This window comes from Pseudopipra pipra, chromosome 18, assembly GCF_036250125.1.
Source record: "Pseudopipra pipra isolate bDixPip1 chromosome 18, bDixPip1.hap1, whole genome shotgun sequence".
NCBI classification, from domain to species: Eukaryota; Metazoa; Chordata; class Aves; order Passeriformes; family Pipridae; genus Pseudopipra; species Pseudopipra pipra.
In genome coordinates, this window is record NC_087566.1 from 7528429 (window position 1) to 7556204 (window position 27776).

The 27776-nt window shown below is 51.0% G+C and overlaps 3 protein-coding genes across 3 annotated transcripts in view; 1 reads left to right on the forward strand and 2 right to left on the reverse strand.

The window, feature by feature from the left end:
* Positions 1 to 27776, reverse strand: part of ACACB (acetyl-CoA carboxylase beta) — a 104128-nt gene that overhangs the window by 2654 nt on the left and 73698 nt on the right. The window lies entirely within an intron of this gene.
* Positions 5 to 13135, forward strand: KCTD10 (potassium channel tetramerization domain containing 10). Its single transcript, XM_064674914.1, has 7 exons — positions 5 to 95; positions 1781 to 1994; positions 7026 to 7195; positions 7344 to 7430; positions 8050 to 8102; positions 8882 to 9077; positions 9703 to 13135. The coding sequence occupies exons 1-7, from the start codon at positions 93 to 95 to the stop codon at positions 9919 to 9921; spliced, it is 942 nt and encodes a 313-aa protein (XP_064530984.1). The 5' UTR covers positions 5 to 92; the 3' UTR covers positions 9922 to 13135.
* The window catches only part of MYO1H (myosin IH), a 19303-nt gene continuing 4651 nt past the window's right edge, over positions 13125 to 27776 (reverse strand). Inside the window, exons 8-31 of the mRNA XM_064674908.1 lie at positions 27385 to 27456; positions 26597 to 26716; positions 26385 to 26452; positions 25956 to 26061; positions 25376 to 25456; positions 24974 to 25065; positions 23535 to 23629; positions 23260 to 23306; positions 22966 to 23046; positions 22320 to 22425; positions 21942 to 22059; positions 21564 to 21677; positions 21137 to 21213; positions 20447 to 20515; positions 19712 to 19796; positions 18802 to 18961; positions 18362 to 18445; positions 17781 to 17874; positions 17188 to 17243; positions 16590 to 16725; positions 16128 to 16195; positions 15659 to 15756; positions 14605 to 14704; positions 13125 to 14050 (exon numbers count right to left, since the gene is read on the reverse strand). Coding sequence (XP_064530978.1) covers positions 14027 to 14050; positions 14605 to 14704; positions 15659 to 15756; positions 16128 to 16195; positions 16590 to 16725; positions 17188 to 17243; positions 17781 to 17874; positions 18362 to 18445; positions 18802 to 18961; positions 19712 to 19796; positions 20447 to 20515; positions 21137 to 21213; positions 21564 to 21677; positions 21942 to 22059; positions 22320 to 22425; positions 22966 to 23046; positions 23260 to 23306; positions 23535 to 23629; positions 24974 to 25065; positions 25376 to 25456; positions 25956 to 26061; positions 26385 to 26452; positions 26597 to 26716; positions 27385 to 27456 — 2151 coding nt within the window. The 3' untranslated portion in view covers positions 13125 to 14026. The remainder of the gene's footprint in view (positions 14051 to 14604; positions 14705 to 15658; positions 15757 to 16127; positions 16196 to 16589; positions 16726 to 17187; positions 17244 to 17780; positions 17875 to 18361; positions 18446 to 18801; positions 18962 to 19711; positions 19797 to 20446; positions 20516 to 21136; positions 21214 to 21563; positions 21678 to 21941; positions 22060 to 22319; positions 22426 to 22965; positions 23047 to 23259; positions 23307 to 23534; positions 23630 to 24973; positions 25066 to 25375; positions 25457 to 25955; positions 26062 to 26384; positions 26453 to 26596; positions 26717 to 27384; positions 27457 to 27776) is intronic.

Consider the following 27776-nt stretch of genomic DNA (forward strand, 5'->3'; position numbering starts at 1 on the left):
GGGCGCACCCGGGCGGGGCCGGAAGGACGCGAGGGGCGGAAGTTCCCCCGCCCGCCTCGCGCTCGTTCGGTCCGAGGGGCTGCGGCCCGTTCATGGTGAGGGGGGGACGGGGGCAAGGGGGGCGGGGGAGGTGGGAGGGGGCGAGGGGACTGAGGGAGGGACGGGGAGATCTTGGGGGTAGAACTGAGGCGGTCCAGGGGGGCTGAGGGGTTTTAGCCAGGGCGGGGGTTTGAGGGGGATCGGGAGAGGGGGACTGAGGGGGGCCGGGGGAGGATGAGGAGGGCTGGGGGGGCTTTGGGCGCCGGGGGGTGGGATGAGAGGTCTGGGGGCTGTGGAGGCTGCGGCCCGGAAAGGGGGGGAGACTGAGACGGGTTGATGGGGATGAGGGGGAGGCTCCGGCCGCGGGAGGCATTGAAGGGGGCCAGGAGGGTCCTGTCCAGGGAGTGTGTGCGGGGGGCGCTGTCCAGTGGAGGATTGGGGTGAGGCAGGATTTGGGAGTCCGGCCCTCACGGTGGGATATGGGGGTGGGGGGGTGTCAGTCCCCACGTGTCGGGGGAGGTTCAACCCCGGGGTTGGGGCGCTCAGAGAAGAGAACAAGTTCAGGGCCCCCAGGTGGGGTCCGACCCCCGCAGTCGGGGTGCTCGATTTGCACGTGTCCAAACCCCCCGGGCGCCCCTTGACCTGGGGCCGATTGTTTGGGGAGGGCAGGGCAGGGGTTTGGGGTGCAGTCCCCCAGCTCTGTGCTGTGGGGGTGGCAGGGTGCTGAGCTGAGGCTGCTGCCTGTGCTCCCCTGAGAGCCCCGGGCACAGGGACCATCCCTGGGCCAGCCCTGCCCATCCTGCTCCTCGCCCTGGACACCCAACATGGACACACAGCTCCAGCTCCGTGGGGATTTGCCACAGGACAGTGTTGTGTTTAGTGGCAGTGCAGCAAAACTCATTGCAGGAAGTGTTATCCAATTGCTGTGGAAGGGGTGGGAGCTGGGTGTGCAGGTATGGGGGGTGTTAATCATCCCACCCTGTCCCTGTGAGGCAGAAGTCCAGGGAGACTCAGGGTGATTAAGGATTTGTCGTTAGCGGCTCTGGGGCATTTGTGGAGCTGAGCCAACCTGTGCCTGTTCCAGTGTGACCTCCTTAGCTCAGGGACAGGGAATGTGGCTGGGGGCCACTCTGTGTGCAGACTGCGGGCACAGGGAATGGGGGATGCTGGATGGTGGGATTTGGTGTGTGGAGAAATGTGGGAGGGCAGGGAACAGAGTGGGAAGCTCATGTGTGCTCTCCCTGGAGCCATGTGTGCTCTCTGGAGAGCCATCTGTGCTCCAGGGGAAAAAAGCCTTGAAAATGCATTTTGACACATCTGCTCCAGTTGTGTGTGTTGGGAATTGCCCAATTATGTTCCAGATTATTGATGGAGTAAGAGCTTGAGCCGTAGGAGTTGCATAAGAAATGAAAGCAGTTGTGGGAAAGTGTTGGCTTTGCAGTGCAAGACCCAGCTTAGCATTCCCAGGAAAAGCCCTGAGAAAAAGATCAGGCCAAGTTGATTTCTGTCCTTCAGTTTCTGACAGTCAGAAAGAAAACAAAACAAAACGAAAGGTCTAAAGCATTTGAGAATTTCACAAAGGGGCTGAGGGGAGCCAGGGTGTGAAACACCCTGTGGGAACACAGGGTTGGGGGTCACACAGTGGGACTGCCAGTGTGGGGGCTCCTTCCTTGTCCCTTTGTGGGGGCTTCTTCCTTGACCTGGGAGCTTCTTCCTTGACCTGGGGACTCCTTCCTTGCAGGAAGAGATGTCGGGAGAGAGCGTGGTGAGCTCAGCGGTGCCGGCGGCTGCGACGCGCACGACGTCCTTCAAGGGCACGAGCCCCAGCTCCAAGTACGTGAAGCTGAACGTGGGGGGGGCCCTGTACTACACCACCATGCAGACCCTCACCAAGCAGGACACCATGCTCAAGGCCATGTTCAGCGGCCGCATGGAAGTGCTCACGGACAGCGAAGGTAAGGAACGGGCTGCTCCCACCCCCCCCCCCCACGTCCTCCTGCTGCAGGCAGAGCCAGGGGGGCTGGAGAAACATCAGAGAACAGAGAGCAATTCCCAGTTGTAGGGTTGGGTGGATGGTCAGAGGGATGGAGCAACTCTCCTATGAAGAAAGGCTGGAGAGTTGGGATTGTGCAGCCTGGAGAGAAGGAGCTCAGGGGTGACCTAATTGTGGCCTTTCAGGACCTGAATGAGCAAAAAGAAACATGGAGAGAGATTGGTTACAAGGGTCTGGAGGGACAGGACAAGGGGAATGGCTTCAAACTGACAGAGGGCTGGGATAGATGGGATACTGGGAAAGAATTCTTCCCTGTGAGGGTGGTGTGGCCCTGGCACAGGTTGCCCAGAGAAGCTGTGGCTGCCCCATCCCTGGAAGTGTTCCAGGCCGGGTCGGATGGGACTTGGAGCAACCTGGGATAGTGGAAGATGTCCCTGCCTGTGCAGGGGATTGGACTAAATAATCTTTAAGGCCTTTTCCAACCCAAAGCATTCTGTGATTCCATGATTATGCAGCTAGGAAAAGATGTGGAACAAAAGACATGGGTGACTTGAGTAGGTGCCTGGACACCAGCAGGACACTAAGAAGGGCCAGTGCTCCTGCCAGGCCCAGGTAGCACCTGGAACATCTTTTCCTTTTGAAATACTGACACTAAAGCTCAGAAGCCCATTGAAAATGGGGGGGATTGTGATTAGGAATCCAGGAGTCAGGACTTGTGTGTTCACTTTGAAGCCCATGAGGCTGTTCCCTCTTGTCTCCTTAAATATAAAATTTGCTCTGAACATGGTGTGGGGTTTATGAGCTAAAGTCTGATTTTTTTAAAATGAAATTATTTTCTTGTGAGACTCTTGTTTGTTTTCTTCACTAAAACTGAACCAGTTGCAAAATTTTCTGATAATTTGGAGTTTTATATCAGCATTCCCATGTTTGGGGCATGTCACAGAGTTTAAGTGGAAACTCAGCTTTATTTCTGTGCTGATGTTTTGCCCATAACAATGTTTATGGACTGGGATACCTTTGCATTAACAACAGCTACTGCAAAGCTGAGCCTGGAGGTTCAAAACACCTTTCTTGGGACTAGTTAATTATTATTTGAAAATTTTGTTTGAATTTGCTGAAGGTATCGAAAATTTGGCTCACGGTGAGGGGAGTTGGACTGACTTTTGAGTGCTTTGGAATAGTCTGTATTTAGAGGCTTATAGGGCTCTTGTGATAGGAGGAAGTGGATTTGGAGGACAAAAAATGTAAAAAAATACAGTCTAATTAGCTGAATATTCCTGTTTTAGCCAGAAGTCTTTGCATTTAAGCTGGGGAAAACAAAGCTGTGTTGTTCCAGGTGTTATCCCAGGATAAAGCAGTAATGTCGGTCCTGTGGTTTGGGGCTCCAGATCAAAGGGGGGGTCTCTGGGATACTTCTCATGGATACAGACTATGGAGGTTGCATAAAAACGCCAGTCTGTGGGCCAGATTGGGGAAAAAAACCTGTTAAAGGGGAATCAGTGCCCTGACTGGGAGCACTGGAGGCGTGGAAATGTTGTGAGCCCCCTCCCTTCTCTGCTAAACTTCAGGCAACTCCAGCAGGATCCTCCTGTCCCTCCCTGAAGCTGCTTTGTGTGTCACTAAATTTGATAATTCCAGAGTTCCCAAGGTTGGAAATGGATTGGAAATTCCAAATTTTTGGAAGCCCACCCTGGCATGATCCCAGAGCTTTCTCCAGGCATCCTGGGCAGGTAAACGAGGGCTGGTACATCCCATTCCCAGGGCTCAGAGGCCCTGGAAGTGCAGGTACTGTTTGCACCCCAAATCTGAGAGTAACTGCAGTTTCTTCTGCTAAAATGTCATGTTTGAGACGTAAAATCCCAAGTTTATTTTGCTGTGACTCCCACAGTGTCTGTGTGGGATTGTTCCATGAAGCCAGTTTGTGTTTTAATAGGAATTTGATACTTCCTGTATGTTATAACCCCGACACTCCCATGGCAGCAGTTCTTACTTTATCTCCCCTTGCCTGGAAACTAAGACAATAGCATTGGAGCTGTCAAAGGAAACACTTTTTATCTGGAATTCTTCAAAATCCTGCTAATTGGTCACACCCAAAACCTGGCACCAAGCAAAATGTTTCCTAGGAAAAGAAGCCAGAATGTTTCTTAGGAAAAGAAGCCAGACTTGGGGAGAAACTGGAGGGAGTGGAGTTTAACCAGTCTGGAATGTGGCACACGGGGTCCTGCTCTGTGTCTGGATCCTTGTGACCTCAGACCCAGCTCCCAGCCCCTTCTTCCAGCTGAACAATTCAAACCTGCTGCTCCTCAGGCTGGAGGAGAAAAGTCTGGAGTTCTCTGGCTGTGGGTGGCAGATGATTATTTGCAGCTTAGAAACTGGTGATGAACTGTAGCGAATCAGCATATTTGGAACATTTTATTTGCATGGTAATGAGCAGAGAGAAGGATTTGAGTTTTCCAGGTGCACCCATCTGTTTTCAATTCTCTTTTGCTGCTGTGGGATTTTTCCCCTCACTCCCAGTGGGACTTTTCCCTCACTCCCTGCTGCTGTAGCCAGCTGATGGAGATGCTGTTCTTTGTCCAGCTGCTGATAAGAGACTGGAGCATCAGGCAGTGTCCAGTGTCAGGCTCCTGTTTCACCTGTCAGAGCTTGGCTGGAAAATGTTGTCTGGTTTGGCTGGAGTGTTTGGATCACTTCTTGTAAGACAGAAGGTTAATTCCCTGAAGGTCTGATGTGTGCATGTACCAAGGAGTGAGGGGAGGGGGGAATTCTGCCCCTCTGCCCAGGTGAGACCCCCCCTGCATGCTGCTCCAGCTCTGGGGTCCCAGCACAGGAAGGACATGGAGCTGTTGGAGTGAGTCCAGAGGAGGCACCGAGATGGTCAGGGGGATGGAGCAGCTCTGCTGTGAGGAAAGGCTGAGAGAATTGGGATTGTGCAGCCTGGAGAAGAGAAGCTTTGGTGTGACCTAACTGTGGCTTTCCAGGACCTGAAGGGGGTACAAGAAACAAGGAGAGAGACTGGTTATGAGGGTCTGGAGGGACAGGACAAGGGGAATGGCTTCAAACTGACAGAGGACAGGGTTAGATAGGATATTGGGAAGAGATTCTTCCCTGTGAGGGTGGTAAGGCCCTGGTACAGGTTGCCCAGAGAAGCCGTGGCTGCCCCATCCCTGGAAGTGTCCAAGGCCAGATTGGACTGGGCTTGGAGCAACCTGGGATAGTGGAAGGTGTCCCTGCTCATGGCAGGGGGGTGAGACTGGATGAGCTTTAAGGTCCTTTCCCACCCAAACCATCCTGTGGTCTCTGATACATACAGCGTGTGGATTCTGTATCTCTGCCTAAATGGATACAGGAGGGTTTTGTAACACTGCAACTAAAAACCAGCTCTAACAGACTTCAGCTCAACCCACTTGTTGGCTCTGCCTTGGCTGAGGGGCGCTGGGGTCACCTCCCTGTGAGTCATCTCGTTTTGGCTGTTTGGGTGAAACAGAAGGTTTTTAAAGCTGTTTTAGTGGTCACTCGTGTTTTGCAACACTGCTCCAAATGTTTTCTCATTTCCTCTCCTTCGACATGGAAATGAGCAATTCTGCTTTGGTTTCACCATCTGTAAACATGAAGTTGCAGCAGATTTTTCCAGCCTACAGAGGAATCAGAGAGGACAGCAGAAGTTTGGGGATGCTAATTCTGCTCTCAGCTTGCCCTTTACCTCCCTGGGTGTTGGTGTGCTCTGGTGAACTTGGGCAGCATCTGCACTTGTGGAATATGGATGTCCTTGTTCATTGCCATGGCTTGTGCTTCCTCTTTGTCACAGAATCCCACAATAGTTTGAGTGGAAAGGACCTTAAAGATCATCCAGTTCCAGCCCCACTGCCATGGACAGGGACACCTTCCACCAGATCTCCCACTAAAATGGGATTTCTTGCTTTCCATACTTCTGTATTGCCAAATGGGCTTTTTTCTGCTCCACTTGGATAAGTGTAATGCATTCATTAGCCTGGATGAGTCCTTTGTTCCGTGATTTCTCTGTCTCTAGTTCTGCCTCCTGCTTTCCAGTTTGTTTCTAGTCTGTAAAATCACACTTTGAGCACACATTGTGTGTTCTGCAGACAGCAGGAATGAGGGAGATGGGAAGCCTGGAGTAAAACTGCTGCAGAGTGTCTCAGTTTCCCTCAGAACAGCATGAAAGGGCTGTGTTCCCTTTCCAAACCGAACCAAATGTTCAGACTTTACTCGTAATTCCATTCATGCAGAACACCCAGGGTCTGCCTTAACCTACTTTCCTTATTTGTCCAAAATATGACTCCTTCCCCACAAGCGTTTCCTCACTGCATTCCTGAGCCTCAGCCTGAGAGTGGCCATCTGTTCAGACAGGGAGACTCCAGCCTCTACTGCCTTGTGTTCCTCAGGGTCCTGATTCCAGCACCCAGAGGTGACACGTGGATCCTGCAATTGCAGCTGTCCAGGGAGAGCTCTGGTTGTAGCTCTTTTTGTGCACCTGGAGAAGAGAAGGCTCTGGGGAGACCTTAGAACCCCTTTGGGTGGGGGTTTCCAGAGCTGGAGAGGGACTTTGGACAAGGGCCTGGAGTGACGGGACAAGGGGGAATGGCTTTAAGCTGAAGGAGGGAAATTTAGATGAGATATTGGGAAGAAACCTTCCCCATGGGAGTGGTAAGGCCATGGAACAGGTTGCTCAGAGAAGCTGTGGCTGCCCCATCCCTGGAAGTGTCCAAGACCAAGTTGGATGGGGCTTGGAGCAACCTGGTCTAGTGGAAGGTGTCCCTGCCTGTGACAGGGGAGTAGCCTAAATAATCTCTAAGGTCCCTTCCCACCCAAACCATTCCATGATTTTCTTCCCACCGGGGTCCGTACATGGCAGTGCTGTTGAGCTCCAGGGCAGGGACTGTCCCTCTGTCTATCTGTCAGCACTTTGACACTGTCAGGGCCTTTTGCCACATTTGCCTCTGCTTGTCCTTACTGTGCTCTTCCCTGTCCCCAGGCTGGATCCTGATCGACCGCTGTGGGAAGCATTTTGGGACCATCCTGAACTACCTGCGGGACGGGGCCGTGCCGCTCCCGGAGAGCCGTCGGGAGATCGAGGAGCTGCTGGCTGAGGCCAAGTACTACCTGGTGCAGGGGCTGGTGGACGAGTGCCAGGCAGCTCTGCAGGTGGGGCCCAGGGCTGGGGAGGGGCCAGGGGAGGCTGCTGGGGATGGGCAGCAAGAATTTCTCCTGGTCTCACTGGTGGTTTTGGAGGCTGGGATGAAACTGGAACAGTTTGTGTCACTGAGCTGCTGCGTGGTCCTTGCTCCCACAGAACAAGGACGCGTACGAGCCGTTCTGCAAAGTCCCGGTCATCACCTCCTCCAAGGAGGAGCAGAAACTCATCGCCACCTCCAACAAGGTGAGAAGGGCCGGGCTGTGCCCTGGGGAGAGCTGGGGGTGTTTAGGTGAGAAGGCTGTGAGGACACCTTAGAGCCCCTTCCAGTGCCTAAAGGGGCTCCAGGAGAGCTGGAGAGAGGCTTTGGACAGGGGATGGACTGCCAGGACAAGGGGGAATGGCTTCCCACTGCCAGAGGGCAGGATTAGATAGGATATTGGGAAGGAATTGGCTCTGAGGGTGGTGAGGCCCTGGCACAGGTTGCCCAGAGAAGCTGTGGCTGTCCCATCCCTGGAAGTGTCCAAAGCCAGACTAGGGCTTGGAGCAACCTGGGATAGTGGGAGGTGTGCCTGGCCATGGCAGGGGGTGGTGATAAGGCACAGGGCAGGTGAGAATAGCTGAGGATCCAAAGGCAGAGGATATATCATCTATAAGGGTAGCTGAGGATCCAGTCCCAGAAGGGGTCAGGAGGGACTGCAGCCCCACTGCCAACCTATGCATCACAGGTTTGCAGCAGCAGCAGTAACACCACCACCAAAATCCAACTGGGAATTCTGGAGTGTCTCTGTGGGGCCCGGGGCTCGACTAAGGTTCCATCTCTCACTGTGCTTCCTGTGACTGATCTGGGCTTTGTTTCTTACAGCCAGCAGTGAAGTTGTTGTACAACAGAAGCAACAACAAATATTCCTACACAAGGTAAGTGACTTCAGTTTGACTTGTTGGAAGTTTTTCATAGACTGAAATCCACGAGAAGCGTTTCCTTTTTCTTCCCCCAGACCCAATAACAGATTGGTGTTGGCATGCACTCCATTTTTTCCCAATTAATTTCAAACTTGAGTCAGAAGGGAGTCTGGTGCCATCAGTGGAAGGCTGAGCCTGTGCTATTCCTGTGCCAGAGCAGTTCCTCTTATCCTTAGGTGCAGCTGGCAGAGGCTCCTGGCCAAGTGCTGTCTGCTTTCCCATGGATTGCAGTGTGATAGTTGAGTACAGGAAGCCTTCCATGGTGCACTGTGCTCAGGGAGTGGTGAAATTGTCATCATTGCCCTTTTAAGTTTCATGGCATAACACTGTGTCCATCCAGCTGGTGGAATGGCTCAGGAATGGCTTTATTTGAGCCATAGGATTTTGCACACAGGTGAAATGGCCTAGGGCAGTTGTTCACAGGGCTGTTGCTGTTGAGTTGCTGCTGCTTCAGCAGCAGGTTTTCCTGCTTGTAGTAGTGAAATAGTAAGAATTAATGTCTTGGGTTTGCCCCATCCCTGGAAGTGTTCAAGGCCAGGTTGGACAGGTCCTAGTGGAAGGTGTCCCCGCCCATGGTAAGGGGGTGGAACTGGATCTTTTAAGGTCCCTTCCAACCCAGACCATCCTGTGATCCTATGACACTGTAAGTGAAAGGAAGCTGGTTGTTTGGGGCTTTAAATGCCCCCTGCTCTGTTCCATGTGCTCTGTAAATCTCTGCTGCCTCCATCCCCCAGCAACTCCGACGACAACATGCTGAAGAACATCGAGCTGTTTGACAAGCTGTCGCTGCGGTTCAACGGGCGGGTGCTGTTCATCAAGGACGTCATTGGGGACGAGATCTGCTGCTGGTCCTTCTACGGGCAGGGCCGCAAGATCGCCGAGGTTTGCTGCACCTCCATCGTCTACGCCACCGAGAAGAAGCAGACCAAGGTACGGGGAAACCTGGGATGTGCCTGCCCTGGGCCCTGCTGCTGCTACCTGACAGTGGTACCCTGACAGCTGCCCCAGGCTGAACACTGGCACTGTTCAGCTTCTCAGTGGGGCGGCACATGAAGCTCCTCCTGGGGCTCAGAGCAGGGACCACCTGGCAATGGCACATAGCACTGGGCAGTTGTGATATTCCATAAGGCGCCTTCAGTCCAGCTCTTCATTTTTAGGCTAAACCTGTGCATTTAACCAGGTTTGAGAGTTGGTACTAGATGATATTTAGAGTCCCTTCCAGCCTAAATCATTCAATGGTTCTACATCCCTGTGTAAAGAGGGATCCAGGCAAGCAATGGCACATGTTCCCTGTGCTTCTTACCTTTCCCAGGAAAGACCTGTCTGAGCCTGCCCCGCGTGTACAGTGATTTTGGGAAAAGCCCAACTAGTTGCAGGGTCTCAAAGGCTGGAAGCCAATAATGGAATGGAAAGGGTTGTGCCAGAAATCATTTCTGTGGCGGGAGTGCAATTAAGAAATTGTAAAAACAGGTATCAGGGGTTAAAACTGAGGTAATCTGGTGCCTGCAGTGACAGGCAACAGGTAAGAGTGACCTCCTCTTCCCTGGGTGTGCAGGTGGAGTTCCCAGAAGCCCGAATTTATGAGGAGACACTGAACATTCTGCTCTACGAGTCCCAGGACGGGAGGGGACCTGACAATGCACTCCTGGAAGCCACAGGGGGGGCAGCAGGTCGGTCCCACCACCTGGAGGAGGACGAGGAGCGGGAGCGCATCGAGCGCGTGAGGAGGATCCACATCAAGCGCCCCGACGACAGGGCCCACCTGCACCAGTGAGCCAGGTGAGCACCAGGCCCCAGCTCTGGGCAAGCAACAGGACCAGGAAGTTCAACTTCTACCCAGCACAGTCTGTAAATTATGTTTTGTAACAAACTCTAGGTTATTTGGGGTATTTAAATGCTGTAGTTGTAGGACAAGAATAAACGAGGTTACTGGGTGTACGGTGGGTTCTGTAAGGGCCTGTTGAGCAGCTGGAGAAATGCCCTGAATTTTTAGCACTCTTGTTGTTGCTGTTTTGTGATAGAGAGGAGGAGGGCTGGCTGCCTTTGGCTTTGGTAATTATCCTGCACTTTAAACACAAAACAAAACAACAAACAAACAAAAGCTCAGCCAGCCCAGCCATCCTCCTTCCCTCCAGGCACTCCCTGACCCACACTCCTGGCACTCAGGAAAGGCTGGGATCTGGACACAGAGCTGCTGCACAGCTCCCTGTCTCCCAGGTCTGCAGGGCTGGGAGCTCAGGAGTGCCTTGGGGCAACTCCCTGAAGGACAAATGGCACTGGCTGGTGATGTTCCTGGAGTGCTGGGGGCAGAGGGACCCCTCAAAGCAGGGGGGCTGCTCCCTTGGGCCTGGCTCTGGCTCCCCACAGCTCCCAGGATCTGCCCCTCCAAGGGTTCAGTGGAGCTTCTGCAGCACTGAGGGGAGACCCCTCCCTGCTTTATCCCTGCGGTTCAAGGTTAAAATTCCTCCAAAAAGAGGAGGATCAGGAGCAAATTGTCTGTGATTGCTTTCCCTTAGGGTGATGTTAGTACTGGTTATTGCTTAGAACTTCTGCCTGCGCCTGGAGTTGGAGAGTTGGTTTCCAGCAGCTCCCAGGTCAGGAAGGTGTGTTCTGTGCTGTGTAGGAGTCACAGGAATAACTCAGGAGTCACAGCAGGTTCAGTGCCTCCGTGGCAGGGGAGCATTGGTGGGGGGGCAGAAGTTCCCTTCTGGAACTGATCTAGGAGCATTGCCTTGCTCTGAGTGAGGCCAGCACCACAGGGAAGAGCAGCAGACAGTGGCCCAGAGGCAGATACTCCCTCTTTGACTTTATCCTGAGCATATTCCAAGTCTTTTTAGCAGAGGCAGCTCTGTGTGGAAGGGCAGAGTGTGGAGAAAGCAGTCTGGTTTTCTGAGAGTGCTTTTCTGTTATAAATGAATATTTCATCTACCTCCTCAGCTCCCGTTGCCTGTTGTGGAGTCAAGTGACAGTGATGGTGGGAGATGGGGTATCATTCCATAGGGCTGGAAGCAGAGCCACAGCTGTGATAGTTCAGGTAACAAATCCTGGGAGGGAGAGAAACCCGAGGTAGGAAGTGTTAAACTCCCAATTCAGCAGCACTGTGGCCGACACTGGAGCACTCTGGCCTGGGCTGGAGTTTCTTTCGACCCTTTCTCTGGAATATTTAGCACTGCCCTTATCAGCCAGAGTCCTCTGGAACAGCAGCTCTGTGTTCTGCTCCAAGGATCCCTGCTCCTGGCTCAGGGCTGTTGAGGGCATGTGAACAGTTATAAACCAAAGGTGTTGCAGCACCACCAGCCCTATTACCCCAAGGCTTCTGTTCCACAGAGCAGTTACACCCCAGTTACTCAGAGCTTGTCTGGAGGGGCTGAAATTCAGTATGAAGTGTTTATAGAATTTTGCATCATCAAGTAAAGCTAAAAAATTTCAAAGTTAAGCTGAGGACATCTTTCTAGTAACCAAAGACTTCTCTAAGTTATGGGCAGCTGGTGTCTGTGGCAGGTGGGGTTGTTGTACCTTTCTCCTCTTTCTTCTTCAGCTACTGGTTTATAAGAGCTTAACAGTTACCCTGAGGTTCAGCAGCTTCAGTTCTGTCCTGACAGTTCAGGGCTTCTAGTTTGAGTTGTACTTACACTTGTTTGGGTTTGTAGCAGTCCAGAGTGCAGGGGCTGAAGGAGCCAGAGCCTCTCCCCTCCTGGCTGAGATAAGCTGGGGAGTGAGGAAGGGAAGTCCTGGATTGCTGGTTCTCCAGCACTGTGTACTTTGACACTTACTGGTGTGTCACTGGGCTGTTTTGGGTTTCTGAGCTTCTGTAACAGACCTGCTGCCTCTAAGGGGTTGAGACTGTCTCAGCAGTGGGTGAACAAGGACCACCAGCCCAGAACTGTAGAACACCAACAGTCCTGCAGCAATCCCTGCTCCCTTCAGCTGAGCTGGGTCTGACCTACCTGGGAGATGGGAGACCTCAGACAAACTCCAGCCATGTCCCGTGGGGCAGAGCAGGTTCAGCTCCAGGAGGTGACACCAGTGCTAAGCACCTGACAGGTCACATCTATGTGATTAACTTCTCTGTAAATAGAGTCTTAACTGGCTTCAGGCTTTTCTCGTTTGGGTTTTGCAAACTAAGTTCTTTAAAAAACAGGGAATGGTTGTTTTTAATCTTTGTACAGCGGTTTGTAGAGCTGTTGGTTTAGTAAAGTCACTCCAGGAGAGTTTAAGTTCCAGTTTCAGTTTTGTTCCTGTGTTTGTGGGCAGACTCTGCCTTAACACACTCCTGAGTTTACCCTTTGTGCTGGAGTGGTGCACAAAGCTGTGCTGTGGTGGTGGGGTGTCCTTTACCTCCTGCCCCTGTCCTTGAGTGCACACTCTGGTAATGCCATTGCACAAATGCTCTCAGCTCCTGAGCCTCGTTACTCTAAGTGGTTTTGCCTCAGCTCTCAGGTGCAGGTGGGGCTCAGGGCAGGTGTCCTGGGCACAAGCAGCTCTTCAGATTATCCCAGGGACAGCAGACATGTCTGCTTTCCTTCTCCAGCCACCAGCAGTGACAGCATAGTCCAGGAGAGCTCAGCAAAGTCTTCCCTGGGGAGAGATTTTGTGGACCTGCAGCTCATAACACAGGTGGGGCTGCAAGAGAGGTGGCAGTGACCACCCCAGGCTGACACCTCCCCACCTGTGTCCGTGTACCTGGAGCACCAAAGCAGCTGCTCCTGCACTCCCAGAAGCAGGTTTGGATCCCCCTGAGCCCCATGACCTGTGGAAGGCTCTGAGCTCCCATCTCACCTTAGAGCAAAGTGTAGGTAGAACCTTTCAGTCTTAGTGGAATTGTTTCATGGACAACAGCAGATTCCTGTTCTGTACAATCATTCTCTCCTGTTCAGACTTAGGCACAAAACAAGCTTCCGCTGGATCTCATTGTATGGTTGATGTTTGCAACATGTACTTTTGTTTTTTTAATATAACACAATAAATTAGAAGAAATTTCATATTTACATGTGAGTCACTTTATTACTTGTTGGAAGCACGATGGCCTCGTGGGCCATGGAGGTGGGAGGAGCTTTGGGGGAGAAACACCACCTCCTTGTGGAGTTAATTTGACCCCCTGGCACTGCTCAGGGCAAAGGCCCCAGGGGGTAAAGGCAGCAAGTCAAGAACCTGAACATGGGGCATTTTAGCTGTAATTGTGGTGAAGAGACAAGGGGTGGATTTGGTGTAAGTTGTCCATTTTCACTTAGTGTTATGATGATGCTATTTTGATGGGGGGGGGGGGGGGAGTTTTTGTTTTGCTTGGTTCGGTTTTTTTAGGTAAGTGAAGGTTGTGTGGTGAACGTGGATTTTTCAGTTTAACTGCAGTTTCAGCTCAACCAAAGCACCAAAACCATCTGCACCAGCCCTGCTGTTGCCCTGACCCTCCTCTCATCATTCTGAGCTAAAGGTTTTGCCAGTCTGCCCACAAAAAAGGTGTTTTCAGATCAGAGTTAACATCACTGATCTGCACTTTTTGCAGTTCTCCTGAGTTGTGACTCAAAGTACAGCTAAAGAAGCCTTTTGGTTTTTGTCTTAATCCTTCCTGACCAGTTAGAGCTCTCAGAGACAGACATTTTACCTGTGGAATTGCAGCTTTTGGGTTAAACACATCCCTGTGACCGTGTAACGAGCATCTCTGCTCACTGGAATGTTACAGCAACATCGTGGATTTTATTTAGCTATAGTTGAGTAGTTTTAAGCTATAAAAAAAGAGCCTAAAAGATGCAAGCAAACTCTCAAATCACAGCAGCCCTGTGGCATCAGAGATTCCAGGGGAGATGTGAGGGCTGGTCTCATCCTGCAGGCTCCTTTCTGCTCCCAGCCAAGGCAGGGCCGGGAACAGGAACTGGTTCTCATCAAGACTTTACCTGGGTTGACACCTGGGACAAGAAAAAGGAGTCATTAAATTAGGGACAGCTGACCAGTGCCCTGAGGGTATTACACCTCCATGGAATTCTTCCTTGGAGCTCTCAGCTCCTCACATGACCTGCTTGGGTGACACGAAGTGCCTCCCCTCCATCCCCCAGCCGATTCCAGGCATAACTTGGTTGAGGGAAGCAATAACAGGTGGAAAATGTCACCTGAGACCTCATTTTGCAGGTGCTCATTGAATTTGGGTTAGGTTAAATTCTCTAACTGACCAAGCCAGGGATGAGCCTTGCTCCCCCATCCCTGGGCCAGCTCGAGGGCAAGCAGCAGTGGCAATTCCTACACAATTCATGGAGCTGCAGCTCCCAGCATAGCCAGAACCAGCTGTTGTGCATCACCTCAGGCAGGTAAACACTGGTGAGTAGTGACTGCTGTACCTCTGCTCTGTGAGAGGATTCAGTTCCTCCTGAACTCCCACGAAGGGCACTTGGCTGTGCTCTCTGCAGGTGTAGGGTGTCACAGGAGGAAGCACAAGGTGTATTCCTGTGCTCACATGAGGCCTTACCACTGTTAGTTGTCCAGTCTTGTCCTTGAAGACCTGAGGCTCCTTCCCCACAGTGAACATCATCGTCCCCTCCTTCCCGGAGCCGATGCGGAACCGGAGGCTGCAAGGACAGAACCCCCAGGAGTGCTCTCCCCACAATAGGCTTTACTCTAAGCCCCCTTTATTTCTGTTCCTTGGCAAATCTCCTTAGATGAGAGATCAGAGCCCCAGCTTAGGTGAATTTCCTGAACAATTGCATTATCCCCCCAGGCTGATGGGTTTGATGAATGGAATGTCCCTGTCTGGCCCAGGCTTTGAATGTTCCTGGTGCAATTAAGCACTAGAAGTTAAGCAGATCTGACCTGGAGAAAACCACTGAACACACCAAATCTAATTACAGCTGAAAGGCAAAAGCCAGAGAGAAAAGCTGGAGCAGAAGTGCAGGTTTCACCTGCCAGCTCCAATTCACAGGGAGATCAGAGACACAGACCATCCACCTGCCCTCAGCTCAGGGCCGTGGCTGCAGGATCCTGAGCTCTGCAGTCACATTTTGGGCCTCCTCAATCCCTTTGGGAGAGGAGCATTTATCCTCAGGTGACCCCCAGTTTTCCAGCTGGCTTTCCTCAGACCTGGGGCTAATGGGATCCACTGGGAAATCACTAAACTCACAACCTCACACGTGCAGGACACAGCAGCAGGAACCTGAAAAAGGTGGTTTTAAAGTGCAATCACCTATAAGTAAGTTTGGGGTTTAGGCAGCTGGGGCATGGGCAGCTCTCAGAGCAGAGCAGCACACCCAGCAAGGTGCACCCACCATGGAAACAAGCCTCATTAGCCTGGGAAAAAGGTTGGGATGATTTTTAATATATTTTCTCTCAGTGCATCCTGTCCTGTCTCTCCTGTGCCTACGGAAGGCATGGAATGCTGCTGCATTAGACCTGACCAGCTTCAGGCACTGTCTGCTGGGTGAGGGCAATAGTCTTGACCTGAGTAGTCCAGACCTAAAAGGTTTTGAAGCAGGTTTTTCCATAGAATACAGCCTGCCCAGTGGTGCCCATCCACCTTCCTTCCTCACCTTCCCTGCACAACCTTAACGAGGCTTTGCTTGTTGGCCAACATGCAGAGCTTCGTCACCGTCTCGAAGACGTGCTCGCACTGCAGGATCACATCGCCCTGGAGAGGAGAAAAGAGGGATAAACTCACCTGGCACCACCCCAGAATGTGACCACAGAGCAATGGTGCACTCAGGGAGACTCCTTTGGAATGCCAGAGCAGTGACTGCCTGGCAGAAGTGACCGAATTAAACATCCTTTCCAGGGATTATTTAGGATTTAGAGCAACTCTGGCTTTAAAAAAAGGCAAGAGCATGTCCAGATACGGGAATGTAGCTAGGGAATGGTCTGGAGCACAAGTCTGATGAGGAGGAATTAATAAGCATCAGTAATTATGTAATCCCAGTCTTTTATAGGATGATATTGGAAGCACCAGCAACAAGACCTTATTTCTAACTACCAGCTCACAGGAGCTACATCACAATTTTCTACCTTCTGTTTGTTGTCCTCTGGAACATGAATGACCACGATCCCATCACTCAGGTTACTGGTGGAGATCCCTTCAAAAGAAATCCAAAATTAGAGGAAAACCCACCAAACCCAGCTCCAGAGGGCAAAGAACTGTGTTCTCTTAGTTACAAACTTCTACTTCAAGGCTGACACCCAAATCCTTTGTCCATCCCCCAGGACAAGCTGTTCCTGGTAGGTAATTGCTCCAAATATCTTTGTAAGACTAAGTTTCAGAAGTTCATCCTTCCCCCAGGGTCTCTGACAGGACATGAAGCCCCACAATGACTCATGGACTCATCACAGAGTCATGGAATGGTTTGGGTTGGAAGGGACCTTAAAGCCCATCCCGTTCCACCCCCTGCCACGGGAAGGGACACCTCCACTAGCCCAGGGTGCTCCAAGCCCCATCCAACCTGGCCTTGGACAAAGGACTCCCAGAGTTACCTTTCAGTGTGGAGTAGTCGATCTTCTGCTTGACCTTGGCCACCTCCACCACGTAGGCCGAGCTCTGGGTCAGCACCAGGAGCCGCTCCCGCGCCTTGAACCCGTTCCTGTCATATTTTATCACGGGGGTCACATACTGAAAACAACGAGTTGGAATCAGCACTTTCACTGCTGCAGGGCCTGGGCCAGGCAGTTGAGTTTTCCTGACTGGAAGCAGCTCAGTGAGGGGCAGCTCTGCCTGTGGAGCTGCAGGCCTAGCTCTCAGCAGCTCCTGCCGAGCTCTGCTCACAGGGATCTGGATTCTTTGTACTGGGAAATCCAGAGAGCAGAACCCTGCTCTGAGCAAGATGGGTCCCCTGTGCCCTCTGTGCCAGAACCATGGGAAATGCATGGACACCCTGGCTCTGCTCCTGCCCTGTACAGCCCGAACAGGGCTAGGAATGGAATCTTAAATCACTTATTTAGGTACATTTTGAGGCCTGTCTCCAATTTAAAAGCAAGGAAATAGTGGCTCCACTGCTGTTCATCAGGCCCTGCGTGACCAACCAGCTCCAGGACTCCAGTGAAGCCTATTCCAGGGGTTCTGTCCTTCCCTTACCTTGATGTTCTCCCCTTGGATGAGCTGCAGCACTTTGGGGTTTATATCATTCACTTCTGAGGAGCAAACCAGAAAGAGAAACTGAGTGTAGGTGACAGACCTATAGCCACAGACAGTTACCACTGCCCCAGCCAACACCAGAGGACTGCACTGTCTTCATCCCAATTGTCCTCGTCCCTCTGGCACAATCCCTTCCAAACTGAGGGTGGTCACTTCCAGCCACCCCCAAACCCATTTTGGTGACTCTCCTGCCTGATAATTAATTCACACTGGGAGTTTCTGCCCATTCTTGAGTCTGTTGGTTCAGACCCTGATCCACCCCAGCCCACAGGGAATTCTGCTTGGGTTTCTGGCTCTGTGTCCCAAAGGGATCCCAGTACCCCCAGTGTGAGAACCAATCTGGCAGATTGATCTCTGAGTAGGTGTCACTAGACATGGCAGAGGAAGGAACTCCAACAGCAGGGCCCAAATGCAGGAGGTGATGCTGCCTCTGCCAGGTGGGAATTTCTCTTGGAAATGAGTCTGTTTGGTCCAACAGACCTTCCCTGAGCAGGAGCCCATGGCCAAGGCCCTGGGGGTTGCTGTGCACTCACTCAGCCGTGTGTCCAGGAAGGGCTGGTTGATGCTCTGGACATATCCCTCCTTCTTCCCTCGGAAAACAGCACTGGTCACCACCTTCTGCTGCAACTGAGGTGGGGAGGAACAGCCTTTATCCTCAGAGATCCTCCATCAGGAACATCAGGTCTGATGTGAACACTGTTACTGCCCAACATCCTTCCACTCATGCACTGCCCACCTGACTATGGAATTGTGGAATTGTGCTGCATTTCTTCCAACAGCTTTAGGCTATTCCTCTATTACACCAAATAAAGGGGCAGCAGGGACAATCCTACAGATTTTTCTGATTTATGGGTCTTTTCTAATTACATGGAGTGCAGTTTTAATGCCCTAAGATAAAGCCCCACGTGTCTGGAGGAGAACTGCTCCATACATTGCAAGAGACACTGGAAGGAATCCCTGACTCCAGGCTCCCATGTGATTGCTCTTATCCCTGAGTGGGTGAGAGCAGCAGCAGCAGGAGGTGCAGCCTGTGTTCCAGATGCTCCACAGGGAACAGAGGTCACTCAGGCACAACGTGTTTGAACTCACACACTGGCACTCAGGTGTTGGTTACCTGCGCTTTCCTCTCGGCAGTGACCCCCTGGCAGTATTTCCTCACCAGGTTCCTCATGCAGATCTTCTGGAGCAGCTCGGATGTCTACATCAAAAAAAGTTAAAATAAAACAGTAGGGAAGTTGTGCAAACAGGTCTGTCTGTGCCACGAGCCTAAAAGCTCGTGGGATTAATTTTGTCTTTATAGGGCTTGTGAGTTCACTTTTCTGTCTGTGCATTTTTCCTTTGTATTGTTTAAAACAACACAGAGCTCCCTCCTTCCCCTCGGAAACACAAACCCGGGGCCATTCCTCCCACTCCCATCCAGACACAGCTGATCTCAGGCTCTTCCAAAGGGGACAAGCCAGCAGATCCCTGCTCTTCTCCCACACAAGGAATGCACACACATGACCGCAGAACAGAAGCACCTTCACCTCTCCCAAAGCCTCCAGCAGCACCCACCTCTGCCAGGATGGAGGGAGGTTGGAGCCAGCTCTTGTCCAAGACATTTTTTGGAAGGTGGTCTCGGAGCTTCACCAGGTAGTTGTACTGGGCAAGCCTCACAAACTCCCTGTTCTCCGGGCAAAGGGGCTTCTTCCGATTGATGAAGCCAGTTATGAACCTACAGAAAACACCAAACCAGAACTGACACGTGACCTCGAGAAATCCATGGAGTGAGGTGAGGGACAGAGGACACACAACAGGTTAACAGATCACTGATGTTAACAGAGGTACAGCAGTGGCAATCTTAAGCTTTATAATGTCTTAAATAATAACTTTTTTTTCCCAAGTTCTGTTGGCCAGAACACGGTGCTTTGGAGTCTGAAAGGAAGATCAGCTCTACTTCGGGAGCTGGCTTTAAGGGAGTGGAGAGGGAGGATGAAAGGGGATGGAGGGGTGTGCAAAGTATTAGGAAGCAATTGTTCCCTGTGAGGGTGGTGAGGCCCTGGCACAGGCTGCCCAGAGAAGCTGTGGCTGCCCCATCCCTGGGAGTGTCCAAGGCCAGGTTGGATGGGACTTGGAGCAACCTGGGATAGTGGAAGGTGTCCCTGCCCATGGCAGGGGTGGGACTGGATGAGCTTTAAGGTCCTTCCAATCCAAACCGTTTCAGGATTCTACGGTTTGGAAATACAAATCAGAGCCACAGAAATCTGTGCCAGTCAGAGAATTCCTGAGGAGGTGCCAGGCATTTCAGACCAACCCCTGGCACTTGTCCTCCTACCTATAACCACAGCTTGGAAATGGCTGGGAAGGAGCTGTTTTTGACTCCCTGCACTGTCAATACTCTGGGCTCATTGTCCAGAGACCATCTCCACGCTGGGACTCCCCTCCCACAGCCCTCCCCAGGACCCCCCCCCCCAGTGATAGTTACTTCCTGATTGTCTGAACTGCCCACGTCCTCTTCTTGGCCTCCTTCCGTGCCAGCGCTCCTCGCCAACACGCCTCCAGCTTGATGGCTGCAAGAACAATCAGGTATCAGAGGGCCTGTGCCAAGCTGTCCTTTAATCCACACAGCAGAAGATAGAACTGGTTCTCTTGCAGCTCTAGAGATCAGCTGATGGGAACAGCAAGAAGTTTAGGACGTTTTCTTCTCCATCATAAGTGGTTGATCCAGTTTCAGCTGCACTGGGGAGCTCAACCCCAAGGCAGGGCCAGACCTTGTCACTGCTCAGCCTCCCGTTGTCCCTGCACGCAGCCCATCTCAGAAAGCTGCCCTTTGAGCCTGCAGATTTTAGATCAGCCTGCCTGATGTGGTAAAAGGGTTTTTTCCCCCCCAGCAGCTGATAATCAGCTCCTGGGTACTCCAGAACATCCCCATGTGTGTGGCAGAAAGTGCTGCTGCTGCTCGGAGCTGCTCCCACAGCTGCTGCCTGGCTGGGGCCAAGAGCAGCTTGTGGTGTGAGGAGCCAAACACAACTAAAAGGGTCTGTGTAACTGCTCTGTGAATGCTCTTTGTGCAGCTGACACCTGCATCTCACCTAACACCCACAGCCCTGCAGGGAAGCCACGAGTGTTACCCACAGCACCATGGATTTGTGACCTCCCAAAGCTACAACTCCCATGGAAAGCCCAGCCCTGAGAGAATCCTCCACTCCAGAGCCCATACCTGCTTTCCTCTTCTTCTGGTATGCTCTTTTCCCAAGGAATCCTTTGTATTTGGCCTGTAGTCTTGAAACTGGAAAAAGAGGCAGGGACATCACTTGTACCTCCAGGACCAGAGACTGAGGAGCCAAGATCCCACACTCCACCAGCACAGGAGGGGCTGCACAACCACCAGGGAACAGAGGAGCCACAACAGCAACAGGCCCAGGAGTGGCCTGTGTAGGTACTGTGCCCTTCCTTTATGCTTTTCAGGCAGGTGCAGACAGGTGCCACCAGGATGAGACAGGTGAGATCCCAATTCCAAGGGAAAAGTACTCAGTGCATCTAGGCATGGACTCATAGGACTGAGGAGCTCTGAAGGAGCCACAGATCCAAGACTCAAGCAATAGAGCCAGTGATTTCTCCCCACCCTGGAGAAAGATTACTGAGTTTTCTATGGATTCTGCAGAGCTATGCAGACCAGGGGGCTCAGCTCCCACCACGGTGCACAGAATCCCAGAGTGGTTTGGGTTGGAAGGGACCTTAAAGCCCATCTTGTTCCACCCCCTGCCATGGGCAGGTACACCTTCCACCAGCCCAGGTTGCTCCAAGCCCAGTCCAACCTGGCATCTCCTACATCAACCTGGAGCCCAGAACACGGTTCACCAGGCCCTGCTGTTTAGTCTGTGTCAGAGGAAGGGAACTAGAACCTTACTCAGCAGTTGTTTCCTGTACTCAAAGGCATCTTCTGTAGCAAACAGAGTCTTTGGGAAACGAATGAATATTTTGGTTCTGAAAAAGAGACCAGGAACAGGTTATCATTCATGGTGGGCCCTTGTTTCAGCTGCCCCAACCAGGTTCAGGGTCCTCCAACCAGCTGTGACGCCACCCAAGCCTAAAGTTGCCCTGGGCTGCCCAAGCAAGCAGGAAACCTGGAGCTGAGGCAAAGCAGCTCATCTGCCCTAACCCAGAGATGGAAGAAACGAGGCTGGATTGAAGCTTCCATGGAAACATGTAAAAATAAGCAAGAAATGTCTGCATCTGGGGGCTTTATCTGTCTCCTTGCTTGTGTCACAGACAGGACAGAAGATCCAACAGCAAACACTGAGAGCAGAGATCACAGCCAAAGTAAGGACATTTACCTTCCTAATTTGTACTCCTCAGGCTTGTAACCTATGTGCTTGATGAGCCTCTCCACACCCTCAGCTGCTGTCCCATGCCAGTTGGGCCAGGTAGCTGGACAGAGGCATTTATACCTGAAAGGTCAGCAAGACATCAACACAAATGGCATGAAATTTGAGAAACCCCTTCCTGAAAACTCTCCCCCTCAAATTCCCACTGCTTTATTCGAGACAGACGATGCCAAAACGGGTCAAAACGGATCCAGACAAGACACGTGCAAAGGTTATTTTTGGTGAAGAGGAGTGTCTGCTGACACCTCCCATCACTGGGGCTGGACATTTAACCACAGCTTGCTCAGAAGCCCCCACGGGAGGGCAGGATTCCCTGGGAAAGCCCACCTTTGCAGGAAGAGCTCGTACTTGCGCCGGTACGCGAAGCCGGCTCGTCGCACCCGCAGATGCTCCATCAGGCCCAGGTACTTCACCTGGTGTCGGATCAGGAAATCATCAAACTTCCCTGCAGCAAGGACACACACTCACTGGCAAGTTCTGCCTGGGGAAGCTCCCCCACTGGTCCATGTGTTGGGAGAAACCAGGGAGGAATCAAATCCCCAACTATCCAAGGTGATGACTTTGCTGCAGCTTAACTAAGCTATTTACATATACATATGTATAAAAACACACACACACACATACACAGCACATACACAGGCTGCACCTTGCTACAAACAAGTCTCTCAGTTCATTCCTTGACCTCCTCAGTGTCTCCAGCCTTACCAGGCTCCTTGTTGTCGTTGGGTTTAATGCAGCGGATGTAAGAAGGCTCCTTGGACATCAGGATTTCTATCAGACTCGTCAGGCTGTTTTTGAACTGGGTTGCAACCTAAGACAGCATTGAAAGAACTGTCTTAGCCTTGGAACTCATCACTGCAGGAATTGAGATAACTCACTCCCTGCATCCAGCTTAAAGCTGAAATTGAAAGTTGTCGTGTTTTATATATATACATATATATATATATATAAACACTGGCTGCTGTCTCAGCAGCATCACTGCTCAGCTGCCAGGAAGTTTGCAGGGGTGGAACAGCAACAAAAACATCCACCAAGTTCAGGAATCCCAGAATCATTAGGGTTGGAAGAGACCTCTGGAGATTCATCCAGTCCTGTCCAGGAAGAGTCACCTGGAGCAGGTGACACAGGAACTTGCCCACGTGGGTTTGGAATGTCTCCAGAGAGGAGATTCCACCACCCTCCCTGGGCAGCTGTTCCAGTGCTCTGCCATTTCTATGGAGAGAAACTTTTCCCTCATGTTGAGGTGGAATTTCTTGTGTTTTAGTTTATGGCCATAAGTACTAAGGGAAGGATCAGTGAGGCTTGGGGAGTTGAGTTTACATTCAAAGTTAAGACTAAAGACAAAACTCACAGTCTCTGGTCTCCTCCTGTTGTCCAGCTCTGACAGGAGGAAACAATCTCTAATGATGGCATTCTTGGAGTTGCACAGAACCTGAAACAGGAGGAACTAGAAGTTGCCTTATTGAGCAGCACTTCTATTGCTCCTATTGAGCAGCACAGCCCTGAGGACACACACAGGTGCCTAAAGGTCACTGCTAAAGAGAAAAGTACATTCTTTTTTGCTGCAGGGATTAAATACATCTTCTGCAAAGCATTTCTGCTCCAAGCAGGTAATGAGAGAATAGCATCCCTTTTTTGTCCTTACCTCCTTCAGGTTTCTGTACAGCAGATCATTATTCTTCTCCAGAAATCCTGAAGAAAATATTTTTAAAAAAGTTTAATTCTTTTAGAGGCCACAAACTTCAGCACAAAATCAGGACATTTCCGTCCTCAAAGTTCTCACTGCAGTCACGTGTGAGACATTCAAGTAACAGTGCCTCCAGAGGGCAGGTATTTGGGAATTCCTCTTCCCATCAAGTCCTCAGCTCCCACATCACCTGAAGAGCTCAGGTAACTCCCAGACTGGGCCTGCTCACTCACCAACAGCACAGTAAGTGACCTCTCCTGCGTAGTGGAGGAGCCGGAAATCCACCCAGTCGATGGATTTCCGCGTTTTCTGGTCCGCGAGTTTGCGACTGCAGGGGAAAAACAGCAAAACACCAAGAGAAAGGGCAACAAACAGCTTTGCTCAGGCTGGAGAGAGTCACAGCTGCAGGACAGCTGGAAACGTAGGGTTTGTGCCTCTTGATGGGGCTCTGACTGTAGAGTTACGGCCCAGAGTCAAACCATCATTTTTCTCTGGTGGCAGCAGAGAATGGGAGCAGCTCCCATAAACTCAGAATACCTGTGACCTTCCTATTGCCTTTTGACAAGGACCACCCTTTCCAGAAATATTAAGATTTCTTCCCATAACATTCATTTAAATACATTCTTATTTGCTTAAATGGGGGAAAAAGATTAGCAACTCCCTCAACTTCAAAGCAAACCCGGGGCAAAGGATTGCTCAAGATATTTTGCCCTGGGGCAAGAACCCAAATATAAAGGAGGAATCGAAATGTTCAAGAATAGCGGGAAAATTTTAGAAAGCAAGGATTCCCTGGAGAAAAAAAATACCAAGAAAAAAAGAGCAACTTCACAGTTGAAGTTTCAGCTTTGTAAGCAGTCAGTAACTGCAGAGCTGGGTGTCACAACAGCACATTAGTCTATCAAAGCTCCTTCCAAGAGCATCGCCAAGTACAGATCCTGTTTAAGTAGCTCCAGCACTGCTATTTAAAGCTTTAATCAGGCAGAACAGCATTAAGGCACATTGTGGTGACAAGGAAGTTGGCTCCAAATTTTCCACTTGGCTGTGGCGAAGTTCAGAGCTGTAGGAACAGTGACAGCTCAGCAGCGGGGCTCGGAATTGATGCCTTGTCAGAGCCTTCAGCAGCTCCTGCTGGGAACCAGCCCAGCGCCAACGCACTCATCTGCCACCAAAATGGGCTCCAAACCCACTGCAAACTGAGTATCAACCAAAATGTCACTCAGCTCAGGGATAGGAGCAGGAGCATTTTCTCTCCTTTTCGTACTCAAATCTCACAAGTGGCAAGATGAATGTCAATATTTATACACCCCTCAGGCATTGGGCTCCTTGTCACAACATCTTCAGCTTTCCCTGGAGTCAGTGGGGCCAAAGCCACCTGTGGCCAGAGTCATCTCACCTTCATGGGCTAAAATCATGGGCTGAACCCATGAGTCCCTAATTTTAGTGTGGAATGAAACCAGTTCACAGATCAGCATCACACCAGCAAAGACACAAGACCCCCCTCCACCTCCCAGTGCCTCGGGTCAGACTCTGCCAGTGCAGCCCATTTCAGTGCCAGACACTGGATGGGCTGCTTGATTTGCTTTGGTACAAAGCAAACATTGTTCCCTCCCCAGCAGTGTCATGGATTTGAGATGGGGAGAGGCTGGGATAGGATACAGAGGTAAATGCATACGTCACGAAGTGGGCATGATCTCCTACTTTCTCTTCCAGCTTTTCCAAGAAGCTCAGGTCAGTCGCTTCCCCAGGCCGTAAACATTCCTCATCCTGGAAGAGCAGACACTGGATCAGGGCTGCCCTGAGCACCTGCTCCCTCCTCCACAAAATATAACTGTGTTACACAGAGCCTGGGACCCGTTGGTGGAGAAGCAAAGCACCCACCCCCTTCAACCCCCACAGCTCTCCAGCCGTCAGATCCTCCGCCTTCAACTTCTGGGTGTTTGCTTACCAAGGTCAGTGTGTTTACACTCTGGATAATGCAGATCCATCCCATAATCAGAGGGAAAAAAATGTGATTATGGGTCATTAGAGCAGGGCACAGGCCAACATTTTAATTTAGCACAAACTCTGTTCTTACCAGAATGGAGATTATTCCTTTGTGCTTCTGCTCAACCAAGTCACAGATGATTTTGTTGTTAAAATATGGGATTGGCTCCCACTGGAAGATGAAAACAGGAAGAACAGCTTTAGATGAAGACCTTTTCTTTGCAATTTTAAAGTTCTTTGGAACTTAGATCCCACTAAAGATCAGTGCTGTGAATTAGGACCAGCTGAAGGGAAAAGGTGACAGCACAGTGATCCATGACCCCACTCCAGAGTTCTCCTGCTTTCAACAGCCCAGACCAGCTCCTTGTCCTCTACATGAATGTTTTCCACCTTCTCATGTCTTGCACTGCTGGAGTTCCTCACTCTCCAGGGACATTGTCACTGCTCAACATCTGAGTTTTGGGGAAGGTCCTGCTTCTTTGTTAAATGATGTAAATTAAGTCTTGGCTAAATTACACTTCAAAAAGGGGATTCAGAATGAGACCCATGGCAATCTCACACTTCCCATGGGAACAATAACTGAAAAAAGCAGGATGCCTTTCACATTGCTGATCAAAAGCATTCAGTGTAATGGCAGTTCAAAGAGAAAAGGAGGGGAAAATATAATGTACCTCTATCCCTTCCAGTTCGTATTCCTCCTGCTCTGCTTTCAGGGTCATCTCAATCAGCAGCTGCTGGAGCTTCTCATTGCAGTAATTAATGCAGAACTGCTCAAAGCTTCGGGGGGTTTAAATGAGCATCAGGTTTTATGTATTTCATGGGCAGTTCAGCTTCTCCCGCCAGCACCTGCTGTTCTCAAGCCAAACCACCCACTTCCACACAGACCAAACCCACACATCCCTCCCACACAGTGGTACCAACAGCCCAAACTCAGGCCTGCAGCCCAAGCTAAAGTTTTCAATGGGGTTCAGCAAACCCTCTGCACCCAGATTTTACAGTCCCCCATGTCTTGCCTTGCGGGGGGAAGAGCACACTCCAGAAGTCAGGCAGGACTTCAGCGCATGCCCCAGGTCACCCCAAGCCTCAGGAACAGCCCTTACCTGTTTGTGTCCAGCACTTCAAAGCCATAGATATCCAGCAGGCCAATAACTGTTTTCTGAGTTGAATCCTGTTAAAGACACCACAGCTCTGCAACTGCTCCTTCCCTGCATGTTCCTTCTTCCACCTGAATTTTAAACTTTCTCTTTGAGACTTTCATGTCACATCCCAATGGGAAGCCACTTTAAAGCAGGACCCCAGGCAAGAAACCAACCTTGTTGGCCAGAGAGCTGTTGATTTTGTTGACAAGCCACGTGAAAGTCCGTCCGTAAATCGCCTTGGCTACAGCGTCCCGAGCATAGAATGCCAGATCCACGTTCAGCGGGCTCAGGACCTGGAAATAAAGATATGCCAGAGCTGCCAACCACCACAGATAATCACAGCAAACTTCTGCCAAGCCAGTTCACACTTGTGGGTTGGTGTGCACCCCCACTGTTGTGCACCACAGCACAGCTGGGCTGCAGCTGCTCCTGTACATACCCATGGCAGGGGGTGGACTGGATGATCTTTAAGGTCCCTTCCAACCCAAACCATTCTGGGCTTCCATGATTCCACCTACAGCCTTATTTCCCATCAGTGTTCCTTCAACCACTACATGCCAGCAGGGTTGGGACACTACATTTTGAAGAATACTAACTTAGACAAGTGGGGGAGCTATTCTGACTTCCTCATACTTTCATTTTATTAAAATAAAGATACAAAATGCTCGAAGAGCAGTTTTTACCAGTGTTTTCTTCCACTTTCCCAGGAAGCACTAAGGACTGGACAAAGGGAAATTGTTTGGCTCTTACACAGGGCTGCCTGCAAGTCCCTTCTCCCAGGTTTTTAACAGTTTCTTGTTCAGCAAGAAGCCCTAATATTGGGGATATATTTCATTTAATGTCTCAGCTAGAAGAAGGGGATGTGGAGGAGGAGTGGGACAGCCAGAGCTCCTTGTCCACCCCCCCTCCCTCAGAGTTGGGAGTCTCCCAATGTCTGGGGTTACACAGAATCACTTGGTACCTCTTCAGATCTGGCCTCGATCTTGCGGTGGGTGAGAGCTTCCTGCAGGATGGACAGGTGAGCACCCAGGAGCTGCAGGAAAGGGGATATTTGCACTCAAGGCCCAGCCAGCAGGACACTTTAAAGAGGCAGCACAGTGTGACCAGTGGGGCACAACCCCCAGTGCCTTCCCAGTCACTCTCTTCTTTGAGCAACAGCAATTAAGGAAGTTCCAGGGAGATGAGCTACAGAGAAAATTCCAGACAGTTTACAGCAAGAGCTGGGTATTTATATAGTTAGGTATTTATACAGTTATCCTCCTGTTTTGGGGAACAAATGTTTTGTCCTTAAGAAAAAAATGCAGCAGGGTTAAGGTCTTCTTTGTAGCATTGGCAATACTGGCACTGTCTCAG

Coding starts and splice junctions, on each gene's coding strand:
- KCTD10 (XM_064674914.1), top strand. Junction 1,995..7,025: donor AGTGCTCACGGACAGCGAAG/GTAAGGAACGGG, acceptor CCCTGTCCCCAG/GCTGGATCCTGATCGACCGC. Junction 9,078..9,702: donor CCGAGAAGAAGCAGACCAAG/GTACGGGGAAAC, acceptor CTGGGTGTGCAG/GTGGAGTTCCCAGAAGCCCG.